Source organism: Pogona vitticeps, chromosome 1 (genome assembly GCF_051106095.1).
Source record: "Pogona vitticeps strain Pit_001003342236 chromosome 1, PviZW2.1, whole genome shotgun sequence".
In the NCBI taxonomy this organism is placed as follows: domain Eukaryota; kingdom Metazoa; phylum Chordata; class Lepidosauria; order Squamata; family Agamidae; genus Pogona; species Pogona vitticeps.
In genome coordinates, this window is record NC_135783.1 from 204172171 (window position 1) to 204185889 (window position 13719).

Genomic DNA, 13719 nt, shown 5'->3' on the forward strand with positions numbered 1-13719 from the left:
AGTGTGAGAAATTAAAGCAGCTAAAAGGTATGGTGCCTAAGGATGCTAGTGGGACCAAGCCAAAAGCTGTGTTCTGTGTCCAGAAAGAGCAAGGCTCATTGTCACAGAGGGAGCCTGTTGCCATGGCTACTCAGTCTGGGACAGTTACATCTGCTGATCAGGCTGAGGAAAATGGTCCTCTTGTGGAGGTAAAGCGCTGCTTGCTGATAAAAACAGATTCTCAGTTGTTTGAGACAGCAGGGGTGGACGTAGGAATACTTGACCGTCAGTATAGGGGGCTGCGGGACACTTGTTCCCAGGTAACCCTGTGCCATCCAGATATCATCCCTAGGGAGTTTATAATCCCAAATGAGAGCATGAAGGTGGCAGGGATTGAGGGGCAGGTAATCTCTCTGCCAGTAGCAGAGGTACCTGTCAACTTTCAAGGCTGGAGGGGAGTGTGGCGGCTAGCGATTTCATCGACTCTGCCAGCAGCCGTGCTCGTGGGAAATGACCTGGCTGAACATGTGAAACGGGTGCTAGTGATTACACGCTCACAAGCCACCACAGGGACAGTTCAGGGGGGTAATGATGAGCCAGAGACGGAAGCAGAGGGGAGTTCAGAAGCTGTGGTGGAAACCTTAACCACAGACAGCAGATTTGGACAGGAGCAAAAGGCAGACGCCACTCTCCAAAAGTGTTTTGAACAGGTGACTGACGCCCAGCTAACACCTGAAACCCCAGTGAGATTTCTGGAGAAAAAGGGGATTTTATATAGAGAAACCCTGAGGAATATCTCAAAAGGGGGAGATGGGATCAGAAGTCAGCTGGTGGTACCTGAAAAGTATCGCCCCATGATCTTACAAAGGGGTCACTCTGACATGTCTGCTGCACACTTAGGGGTGAAAGGGCCCCTTGATTTGATCAAGCAAGATTGGGAGCAGATCACCCAGGATGACCCACAAGGCGTTGTGACATACATAGACACCTTGATGAATGACCTAAGGAGAAATCTAGAGCTGGCAGCAGAAAACCTGCAAGCTCAGAAGGTCAGACAGAAAACATGGTATGACCACAAAGCTAGAGAGAGGCACTTTGACCCAGGGGAGGAAGTGCTTTGGCTTAGGCCCTGCAGAGAGAATAAACTGCAGCTCAAATGGGCAGGACCATATAGGGTCATTTCCAAGATGTCAGACCTGAACTACCTAATAGAGCAGGAGGAGAACCAAGCAAGGAGGGTGGGTCATGTGAATGCCCTAAAACCCTACTACCGAGGGGAACAGAGAGTTTTATTCGCGATAAAAGCAGCTGAGAGTGAGGAAGCTGAATTACCCTTCTGGGAGGGTAGAGGGGAAGTAAAATACAACCCAGAGGAGGTAAAGATCAGTCCTGCACTCACCCAAGACCAGCAGCAAGAACTACAAATGCTGCTCAGTAAATATCAACAGGTGTTTTCCAACAAGCCGGGGATAGTGAAGGGAGTGATGCATCGGATCCACACAGGGGATGCACCCCCGCAGGCAGTATCCCCATACCGAGTAACGGGACCCTATAGGGACAAGGTGCGGAAGGAGCTGGACGAGATGCTGAGGGAGAACATAATCGTCCCCTCTTCTAGTCCTTGGTCCTCTCCGATAGTCCTTGTGGACAAGCCTGATGGGAGCATTAGGTTTTGTGTTGATTACAGGAAATTAAACCGTGTAACCACTCCTGATGCCTACCCAATGCCCAGGCTAGACAACCTGATTGAAACCATAGGGGGTTGTCGGTTCATCTCATCATTGGACCTGGTAAAGGGATATTGGCAATTAAGAATTGATCCCAGGGATCAAGAAAAGACTGCCTTTTGCAGCCCTTTTGGTCTCTATGAGTTTCGAGTCCTGAGCTTTGGTCTCAGAAATGCACCAGCCACATTCCAAAGGCTGATGGACCAGACCTTGGCAGGGCTCAGTGACTTTACAGTGGCCTACATTGACGACATAGGGATCTTCAGTAATACCTGGGAAGATCACCTGATACACCTGGAGTTAGTGCTGCAGAGGTTAAGTGCAGCAGGGCTAACAGTAAAGGCCAGCAAGTGTCAGCTGGGTAGCCCAGAAATAAAATACTTGGGTCACATGGTAGGGGGAGGAATGATAAAACCCCTGGAGGCCAAAATAGAAGCTGTTCGTGATTGGCCTAGACCCAACACCAAGAAAAAAGTCAAATCATTTCTTGGGTTGGTGGGCTACTACAGAAAGTTCATCCCGAGGTTTAGCGAGATTGCGGCTCCGCTGACCGATCTGACGAGGAAGACGGCTGATGACCGCATCCCGTGGACCAGCGACTGTGAGGAGGCGTTCCAGAGGTTGAAGGAGGCGTTAATCAACTATCCTGTCCTGCGTGCTCCAGACTTCGACCGGGAGTTCATCATCTACACCGATGCGTCTAACAGCGGGGTAGGAGCAGTTCTGTGCCAGGAGGATGAGAATGGTGACCAGCATCCAGTGTCCTACCTGAGTAGGAAACTTCAAAAAGGTGAGAGACATTTGGCAACCGTGGAGAAGGAGTGTTTGGCCATAGTCTACGCGATCCAGAAGGCCAAGCCTTACATCTGGGGAAGACATTTTATTCTGTGTACTGACCATTCACCATTGCAATGGTTAAAGACAATGAAAACCCACAATAGCAAACTTATGAGGTGGGCTTTAAACCTACAGGACTATGACTTTGAAGTGAAGGTGGTCAGAGGGTCAGTGAACTGTGTTGCTGACGCTTTATCAAGAAGACCTGAAGAATGAAGACGGCGAAAGAAACATGGACTATGTGTATATAATGATGACAAAAGGTTAAATGTACCTGTTTTTTTGAATTTGGTTTGTATGAATAAAGGTAAATTGATGTAATGTATATGGTAAATGTTTAAATGCCTATTTGCTATGGTTTAACTTAGAATGTAAGTATAAGTAAGTATAGTATGGTATGTATAACTGTTGTTGTGTATTTTACCCAGATTGTTTTTTGGTGAAAAGCACGTTAGCTTTCCCCCTACAAAACAACTTATAAAGAGGGGAGGTGTTACATACAGCACTGATGTTACCTGTCTGTCATGGGTTTGGAGGGAAAGTTCCATCCTATGGGGAGTGGAAGGCGGGACATCAGGAGGAGGGGCTGTACTGTATATAAATGTGAAACCTGTGTGGTGAGAGGGAGATGCTGAGAGACACTGGGTTGTGACGAAGCAGCAGCTGGGAAGAAGAAGCTGTTGTGGGAGTCTGTGTGTCAGACAGGGTACTACTGTGTGTCAGAGTACCAACCTGATAGGTTCAGGTGTCTGTTGGTTAGCCAGAACTGATAGGTTCAGGGTCTGTGCTTTAAGTTAAGGGTTCTGTGTGAACCAAACTGTATGCTTGTATGAGTGAGAATAAGCCACGTTACTTTATTTTATTCACCTGATTGTTTATTTTTCCCTGTGTGTATTTAAATAAACCTAATTCTTTTATTGTTTAAAAATCCATCCCTGGTCTGTGTGACTTCTTCAAGGGAATGGTTGGTGGCAGCTTAGTGAATGTGTGGCAGATCCCAGTAGGTCTGGGTTTGTCACAGTGGGTGCTTCGACGGACAGGTTGAAGGGCCATCTCCCTGCCCTGAATGCGGTTACACTCCCCCTAAGGGACAGGGACCGCAGCCTGGGGGTGCTCCTGGACTCCAGTCTAACTTTGGAAGCCCAGGTGGACTTGGTGGCCAGAGGCACCTTCCTTCAGCTGCGGAAATTATACCAGCTATGGCCCTACCTGGACGAGCGGAGTCTCATGACAGTTACACACGCAGTGGTAACATCTCATATAGATTATTGCAATGCACTCTACGTGGGGCTGCCTTTGAAGACGGTCCGGTGACTGCAACTGGTCCAGAATCGAGCTGCACGGCTGGTGAGTGGTGCAGCCACTAGAGATCACATCAAGCCGATTCTGTTTAACTTACATTGGTTACCAGTTGCTGCCCGGGCCCAATTCAAAGTGCTTGTTTTGACATATAAAGCCCTAAACGGCTTGGGCCCTGGATACTTGAAGGACCGCCTCCTTCCATATGAGCCTACCCGGCAGTTAAGATCTAGCCAGGGGGCCCTTTTGAAAGAGCTGTCCCTCAAGGAGGTAAGAGGGATGGTTTGTAGACAAAGGGCCTTCTCGGCAGCTGCCCCCAGACTATGGAACGGCCTCCCAACTGAAATTTGTCTGGCGCCGACGTTGATGACATTTCGGCGCCAGGTCAAAACCTTCCTGTTCCAGAAGGCTTTTAATTGAAATAACATCAACTGTGGGTCCTGATGATGACTATTTTAATTGCATTTTAATTGTATTTTAATCATTTTATTTTTATTGTATTGAATTTTAATTATTGAAAGCCGCCCAGAGACCTCTGGGTAGAGTGGGCGGCATATAACTAACTAACTAACTAACTAACTAACTAACTAACTAACTAACTAACTAACTAACTAACTAACTAACTAACTAACTAACTAACTAACTAACTAACTAACTAACTAACTATAGATAGATAGATAGATAGATAGATAGATAGATAGATAGATAGATAGATAGATAGATAGATATCTAACTAACTAACTAACTAACTAACTAACTAACTAACTAACTAACTATCTATCTATCTATCTATCTATCTATCTATCTATCTATCTATCTATCTATATCTATATCTATCTATATCTATATCTATCTATCTATCTATCTAAATAAAGTACTACCCTGCCAACCAGTTTTTCTCATCCTTGAACAAACTGTATCTGCCAGCTTCTAGAAAACTGCTAAAGAAATTCTGTCCTCTTTTGTACTTGCTAATTCGGTATCATCTCCTCTCTGTCCTCGTGGTGCAGTGGTTAAACCGCTGTACTGCAGCTAAAACTGTGCTCACGACCTGGGGTTCAAATCCCAGGTAGCCGGCCAAGGTTGACTCAGCCTTCTATCCTTCCAAGGTCGGTAAAATGAGTACCCAGCTCGCTGGGGGCCAATGTGTAGCCTGCATAATTAAATTGTAAACCGCCCAGAGAATGCTTGAAGCACTATGGGGCGGTATATAAGCAGCACGCTTTGCTTTTTTTGTCCTGTCATCTGTTTCTCACTTATAAAAAATGAACAAAAATGGCTTTGGTGGTGGTACAAGCATGATCCACCATAGGCTAGGGTACGATCTGCTATGAGTCCCAATCAAACAGCTGAAAAGCAACAACGCAAGAAATAGTTCTAATCATTATTCTTACTAACATACAATGCAGGCTTCACACATTATGCCTTCAGATTAGATTAGATTAGGCATCCTTCAGTCTCAAGAGACTATGGTAACATGCTCTGAATAGAGGACTTGGAACAGAATCTAGTGTGGCTCAAAAGGCCAATTCGCACTGAAGACAAATAAAATCTGTCCCCTGTCCAGCTCCCTGATTTTGCTAGTTTTGGGACTGCCTCTTTGCCTTGGCCTGCTGGGCAAGTGTCTTTCAAATTGGGAGAGGCCATGATGCACCGCCTGCCTCCAGGCTGAAAGCTCAGATGTCAAGGTTTCCCATCTGTTAAAGTCCATTCTAAGGCCTTCAGATCCCATTATTATGCCTTATGTTGCACTTAAGTCAGTGGTTGATAAGAGCCCACTAATGTGTGACCTCATTGTCTTCAGTGAGAAACACAAGATATGGTCCCCCACCCACCCATTTTGCCTTGTGTGGAACCACAGAGTGACTCAGGAAACAGAAATCCAGTACAGCAGAGGGACAAATCCTTGCCCTTCTTTTGCCCTGGGAGAAAGTACTGGGCTTTAGAAGCACAGAGAAAACTGAACAGTTTGAAATTCAGTGCAACACAGGGGAAGGGCAAAATAAGCAGTGATCACTATAAATACCCATGTAAGTTATTTCTTGAGTCTCCTTACGAGGAGAAAGGCAGCCCATAAATACAACAAATAAATAAATATTTGTATACATGAGCGTATGCTAAAACACTAAAAATACAACACTTCTTCATTTTTGTACTCAGAAAGATGAACAAAAAATCATATCTTGTTTTACTACACAGCTATTGGCCCAAATCCTGTTGCTTAGATTAGATTACATCAAATCATATTTTTGGTTTGTTTTTCCCTATGAAACAATCTGTCACCACCACAATTTTTGGGGTGGTGCGAGTGGCACGCACCCACTGGATTGGAGTGTGCACATATGCACCCTGAGAATCACAGTGGAGATGCTTTATTTATCAGGGAAGAATGGACACAAAGTTACAATTCGGCTTATGCTAAGCAACAGGATTTTCGCCTATGTTTTGTTATATTAGGCAAGGAATCCAAAAGGTAATTACATTTGGAATGCCTTAATATAGTAAATTATGTAAGGAAAGAAAAACTTCTACAAACCTGTACAAAGGCAGCGAAAGTTCTCACATGTCTTTGGGCAAACATCAGAAAATAACTCAAAGACAACTCTCCCAGCTAAAATAAGAACAAAATGCAAAAATGTGGCATTAATGGTATTGCATTTATATTCCTTTCACATTTATGCATGTGAGTCTTCTGTGGTTATTTATATACTTAGTGTTACTGAACATTTTATTATGACAAAATCCAATATAAAAGCTATTGACATCTCTTACCAGGTACATTGTTGATGGCTATGTCAAAAAAGCAACGGGGCCTTTGAGTTTTCACTCCCATGGCTTCAGAATTTTTAGACTGTAATAGAATTACAAATAATTCATTTTACAATTTCCAACTAGTGAATAAGTGAGTTCTGCTACATGTGAAAGCTTTTTAACAAGAACCCTTGATTATGGAATAGTAACAAATGACAAAGATAGGACATGAAATTGTATCAGTTTACTTGATTCGTAGAGGTAACAATGCACAAACAGAACTTGTGCTGAACAGTTTGTGATTTTCATGGGCTTTAGATGAGAAGAACACCAATTTTGGCAGACACGACCACAGGTGGGAAAAAATCTTCATGATATCCAACTCCCACATTTTAACAGATAAATTCTTTGGCTGCAACAGATTATTTACAAGTATGGGCAAGACAGAGAAAAAAATTAGGGATATGTTACAAACTGAACACTAGAGTCAATTAATCCCTCTCTGTCACTTAATTCAGGAACACAATACTTTCTACCCATCTAGAACTACTGTATTCAGTAGCATTACACAGAAGATATACTAGAAGATGACAGAGACAAGATACAAGCATAGAATGAAATAAAAGGCAAGAGCACCAAGTAGCTTTACAATTAAAAATTAAGTCAAAATGCTGTGATGAATATTTAATTTCCTAAATCGACTCTCATGTTTTAGCATATTATATGATAAAAAAGAACTGGAATATTAATTTTATATATTGTAGTTATATCTCACTTTTTCCAAGAGTAAAAAAAAATCAAATTCAAAATTGGAATCAGTAAAAATAAGGCATATTTTAAAGTCAATATAACCAGGAAAAACATACCAGCACCACCACTACTACTACCACTACCCCACTTTTCTCCTTGAAAAGGACCCAAATATTATATGAAACACAATATTTAATTGAAAACAATGAGTATATAACAGTTGTTAACATCTAATATTTTATTTAAAGCAAATTCAAAACTTCATTTAGAAACTATTGTTGTTGGAATACTTATAGAGATACTAAGTCAGAACAATTCAATAACATGCACCTATATATAAAAATACGTATACACGTACACTCTCAAAATAAGGACAGCTGGAAAAAATTAGGTAATTATAATGGGGGTATGCCCCGTTTAGTTGAATAGTATCCAATTGACCCAAATCCTGCTGCTTAGTATTATAAATCACACTAGAGTAGGCCCACTGAATCAATGGGGATTATGACTCATCTATTTTATGTTTCATTATAAGATCCATTCAAATGGGCCTACTCTAACTGTGGCTTATTATCATTTGAATCAATGGAATTTATGGAGAAGCTCTCACCAGACCTCTACTGATTTACTGATTAATAAAACAATGAATTTAGAAATGCAAATTACTGTATATAAAAATGTAATAGGTAGTGAAAAATTCTGCAACAGGTGTCTAGCCCCAGACAAGATCAGATGGAAAGCTCTTTAATTTCTTTAGATTGTGAGCGAAGACCAAAGTCCAGTTGAAGTGCATGCGGGATTTCCTCTTTGCCGATGATGCAGCGGTTGTTGCCCATTCTGCTGAAGACGTCCAACAACACATGAATTGTTTTAGCAAGGCCTGCCAAGACTTTGGATTAACAATCAGCCTGAAGAAAACACAAGCCATGGGCCAGGGCGTGGACTCACCTCCCTCTATTACCAGCTCCATACAAGAACTGGAGGTTGTTCATTACTTTGTGTACCTTGCCTCAACTACAGTGGTGCCTCGCGCAACGAGTGCCTCGCTCAACGATGAATTCGCATAACGATGGCCTTTGCTGGAAATTTTGCCGCCTCACCTAACGATGTTTCCTATGGGGGATTTTCGCATAACGAGGTTTGGGACCTTGCTTCACTTAATGATGACAGTTTTAGGTCCCCTATTTCGCTTAACTTTTTTTTTACAGCCCTGTTTTCGCTATTTTAAAAATATTCTAAAATGTTAAAAAAATGTTTAAAATGCTTGGAATCGTTAGTGCACCTAATAAAACCTTCGTTAAAGTAATTTGGCTTTGTTCTGTGTCTTTTTGAATTTTTGGTAATTTTTTTTTCACCATTGAAATGTATTGAATAGGCTCCTATTGGAACGGATTAACCGGTTTTCAATGCATTCCTATGGGAAATGGTGTTTCGCTTAACGATGTTTTCACATAACAATGTTTTTAATGGAACCAATTAACATCGTTATGCGAGGCACCACTGTATCTTTGACACTCTCTCCCTAGATGTCGAGCTGGATAAACACATTGGCAAAGCAGCTACCATGTTCTGCCCAGTTTAGCTGAATTGTATCCAATTACTGGATAAACACATTGGCAAAGCAGCTACCATGTTCCCTAGACTCATAGAGAGTATGGCTAATAAGAAGCTGACGGCACATATTTGGTATCATCTGGCAGGACAAAGTTCCAAATAGAGTAGTCCTAGAATGAGCTGGAATTTTTAGTATGTACAGTATACATTACTGAAACAGTGGTGTCTACATTGGCTTGGGCATGCTGTGAGAATGGCTGTTGGTCGGATTCCAAAAGATCTCCTGTATGGAGAATTAGTGCAGGGAACTTGCCCCAGAGGGAGACCACAGCTGTGATACAAAGATATCTGCAAGCAGGATCTGAAGGCCTTAGGAATGAACTGCAACAGATGGGAAACCTTGACATCTGAGCGTTCAGCCTGGAAGCAGGCGGTGCAGCATGGCCTCTCCCATTTTGAAGAGACACTTGTTCAGCAGGCTGAGGCAAAGAGGCAGTCCTGAAACCAGGAAAATAAGGGAGCTGGACAGGGGACAGATTGTACAGTGGTGCCTCGCTTAACGAGCGCACTGTTTAACAACGAATCCGTATATCAATGTGTTTTTTGCGATCGCTAATGCGATCGCATTGCGATGTTTTAGGTGGCAAAACATCGCATTGCGATGATCGGTAAGCGGAATGCATTGTGATGTTTAGAAAACAGCTGATCGGCGGTTCCAAAATGGCCGCCGGATCAACCAAATGGCCACCCGCAGCATTTTCACACCGATTCCTTGCTTACCGAGGCGGCGAAAATGGCGGCCCTATGGAGGATTCCCGCTTAGCAGTGAGTTTTTCCCCAATAGGAACGCATTAAACCTATGGGTCCCCCCCGCATAGTGACGAATCCGGATAGCGACGTTAATCCTGGAATGGATTAACATCGCTATGCGGGGCACCACTGTATTTGTCTTTAGCATGGGATTGTCACTCTTGAATTGGCCTTCTCAGCCACACTAGATGCTGTTCCAAGTCCTCTATTCAGAGCACGTTACCATAGTCACTTGAGACTGAAGGATGCATAATCTAATCTAAGTGAAAAATTCTCCACTCACATAATCACTGGTAACAACTACTTATTAGTATACCCTTTCATGACATACATAAAATGACCTGGAACACCGGTGCAATTTAAAGCCCATTCACACTTGTTCAAATTTGAATTTCCTGCGCTTTCTCCCTGCCTTCTTGCCTTCGGAGCTTTCGCCCCAACATCGGAAGAGGCCCTTTGAGAGCTCAGAAGGCAAGAAGGCAGGGAGAAAGGGCGGGAAATTCAAATTTCCAGCCTTTTCTCCCTGCTTGTTTGCTTTCCGAGCTCTCAAAGGGCTTTCCCCCCGACATTGGAGGAAGCCCTTTGAGAGCTCCGAAGGCTCCCAGCGGCGGCGGCAGGGTGGGGTCTCTGGATGCCTTCCATTGCTTCTCCTCCTGGAAGGCATCCGGAGGTCCCCCGCTGCAGCCGCCGCCGGGAGCCACTGCGCCTGGCTATCCCAGTCATGCTCGGACTCCCGGGGGTTGCCCGGCACTGCGCGGCTACCGGCGGCAGGGTGGGGGACCTCCGGATGCCTTCCAGGAGGAGAAGCAATGGAGAAGCCCCCCCACCGTGCCGCTGCTGCCACTTGGAGCCACATTGCGCTGGGCAATCCTGGAAGCCCAAGCATGGCTGGGATAGCCTGGCGCGGCGCGGCTGCCAGTGGTGGCGGGGGACCTCCGAAGGCCTTCCCCACCACCATGGGAAGCCTCTTGGATGTCCCCCCCCAGAGTCCTCCGGCAGCGTCGATGGCTACAGCGGGGGAGCTCCGAGAAGCCTCCGGCATCCGCGCCAAAGCCCTCGGAGTCCTTCAAAAGCAGCGATGGCGTCGGCGGGGGACCCCTTGAAGACTTCAAAAAGGTAAAATGATTTTTTAAAATTTTATTTTTAATTTTTTTTTCTGTTTGTGTGTGGGGGGTTTCTTGGGCTAGATACGAATTAAATGGTTTTCAATGCATTCCTATGGGGACTGCATTTTCGACCTACGGACTTTTCGACTTACGGATTCCGTTCCAATACGGATTAATTCCGTAGGTCGAGACCCCACTGTACTTCATGTGGGTGTGTCATTTGACTGCTTTTCCTTATTTTATTTTTTTTGCCAGTCTCCACCCTTCCTTGCATTGTAGACAAATAAAATATGAGCAGAAGAGAGGCGATTTTGAAATAGGTAAGGAGAGGGTAGATAGGGAAAAAAAGAGAAAGGACTATCTGTGTTGGGAATGAGAAATCTGGGAGCGATTCTGGAGGGGTGTTGACAGGCAGTATCAGGACAACATCATGTATCCTAGTACCTCCAGCTACAAACATTTTCCCTGTGTGTGAATGCAAACACTGGGGTGAGAAATCTGCAACAAAGTGACCCATAACAACCAGAAACACTGTGCAGACAAGTCTTTATACATGGTTTGCAAAGCAGCTATAGGGACTGTTTGATATTTTGGTCACTGCATAATCATTTTTTGGGGGGATCTCAGATTATCTGGTCTTCCACTTTTTTTTTTTTTTTTTTTTTTGGGTCTATATTTTCATCGACCAAGAGTGAAGCTGCAGGTGAGCTGGAGTAAGTATACATGTGCATTTTGCCAAGCCCTTCAGCTAGGCAAAAAGGCGGTGGAAGATGGGGAAAGTCTACTTGGGGGCAAGTATGCCTATTCATAAGCCAGCTCTGGTGTGGCATCCCCTGCCTAGCATAGCTAAAGGAGCTCTTCAAGGAGCAGGGGTTGTTCCCTATAAAGAAATACAAAAGAAGGTAGTGAGCATAAGGATGAGTCATCTGTAGAAAAAGACAGTTCAGAGCTTATGGATGAAATTCCAGTTACAGTCAACCCTCAACTTACTTTTTTTTTTTTTTTTGGCAGTCCCAGCGTGGGACTTGCTCTTTTTATTTTAGTATTATTATTTTTTTGAAATGCTGGAACAGATTAATTCCGTTCCCATGCATTTCAATGGGAAATGGTACTTTGACTTACAAACCTTTCAACGTACGAATGTCCTTCCAGAACGGATTAAGTTCGTAAATTAAGGGTTGACTGTATATCCCTACATAGTCTAATAAATTCATTTGTTCCAAAGCATCCTCTGTATCCAGTTATGGATCAAATCATGAAAGAAGGTAACATGGGAGGATGTGAGACAATTGGGGACAATTACACTGTGATAATACACTCTGTAAGCAATATTTTCTACAAGTTATCCTGACATATAGTTCTTTCTAACCACAATACAGTGGTACCTTGCTAGACGATGACCCCGCTGTACAATGAATCTGCAGGACAGTGACATTTTTGCGATCGCTCTAGTGATCGCAAAACGATGTTTCCTATGGGGGATTTTCATTTGCCGACGATTAGGTCCGTGCTTCACGAACCGTTTGTTCGCAAGACGACAATGTTTTCCGGCTCCGCAAAACGGCTGCCCTGTGTTTTCTGGACCCATGCTTCACAGGGCAACCATTTTAACAGCTGATCAGAGCTCAGAAAATGGCTTCCCCCTATGGGCGATATTCGCTGGACAACAAGGTAATTTTCCCATTGGAACGCATTAAATGGGTTTCAATGCATTCCAATTGGGAAACTGTTTTCGCTGGACAATGTTTTCGCTTAACAGCAATTTCAGGGAACGGATTATTGTTGTGGTGCGGGGCACCACTGTACCTATATTCTGTACACTCTGGCAGCATCATGTTACAGATGAAGAAAGAAAATGAAGGGCCAGGAATTGTTTAGAGTAGGGCTAGGGAACCATTTGCCCTTCAGGTGTCTTGGTCTACAGCAACCAGAAGAAAAATCAGTAAAACTGTTCAAGATAATCAGTGGTAAGAGGCAATGAGAATTGTAATCAAAAACATTTCAAAGGATGCTCGGGTCTAGAGAACCCTTCACCTTCCTTTCTCTGATCATTAAAGGCTTCATTAGACATTAGATGTTCTAACATTTTCTCATACTGAACAGGGCTACACTCTTGTCTTAATCAATTATCACAGAATAGCTGCCATTTATTATTTATAAACACTCACATAAACTATCTACATACATAGATCCAAGATTGTAAAGTAGCCAAACTGCATGGATTCTAGATTTTGTACTGAATGCTGTACCCATCAAATATGAATAGCTATGCCTGTTTAGTCTCAAAGAGAAAAAATAATGCAAAGATTCCTAGCAGATTTGTTGGTTGCAGACATACAGAATGTAGGCAAACTGATGGATGTTATTGCTGAAGTCTGCCTATTGCCTTAATGCAAATACAGAGGAACAGATGTTCCTCTCACAAGCAGAGCCTTATCTTTCAAACATTACAGCTCCCCAAGAAGATAAGGAAAAGTTTAGCACCATGGGGCATTTCTGTCTGTCTATGCATTGGTGCCTACCTTAATTGGTATGTTTTGCATCTAGTCTACTTACACAGTGCTGCAGATATATTTCAGTAAGCACTAAAGTGGCATTACTTAACAACCTGGACTTTACTTATGGCCCACTTAACAATAAGGTTGGAACAGGGAAAATAAATATGGGGAAGAATTCTCATTTAAATTCTGCAATATAGGCTTTATAAATTCTAGAACAAAAGTCAAGCTGCAAAACATTTTTCAGTTTCAAGAATTAATTTTTAGGTCTACTGCTTAACAGAACTGTAGACAACGTGGAACAGGGATGACCTGGATCACTAGTGTTGCACAGAGGAAAGTAACATTATACAGTAGATCTAATCATGTTATAGTTATGGCTAGTGAGGGCTTCTGTGTTATTTCCCC

At 43.3% G+C, this 13719-nt stretch overlaps 1 protein-coding gene across 1 annotated transcript in view; it reads right to left on the reverse strand.

Annotated features, from left to right (window-relative positions):
- Window positions 1-13719, reverse strand: part of PPIG (peptidylprolyl isomerase G) — a 40130-nt gene that overhangs the window by 22101 nt on the left and 4310 nt on the right. Inside the window, exons 2-3 of the mRNA XM_078394417.1 lie at window positions 6615-6693; window positions 6379-6453 (exon numbers count right to left, since the gene is read on the reverse strand). Coding sequence (XP_078250543.1) covers window positions 6379-6453; window positions 6615-6693 — 154 coding nt within the window. The remainder of the gene's footprint in view (window positions 1-6378; window positions 6454-6614; window positions 6694-13719) is intronic.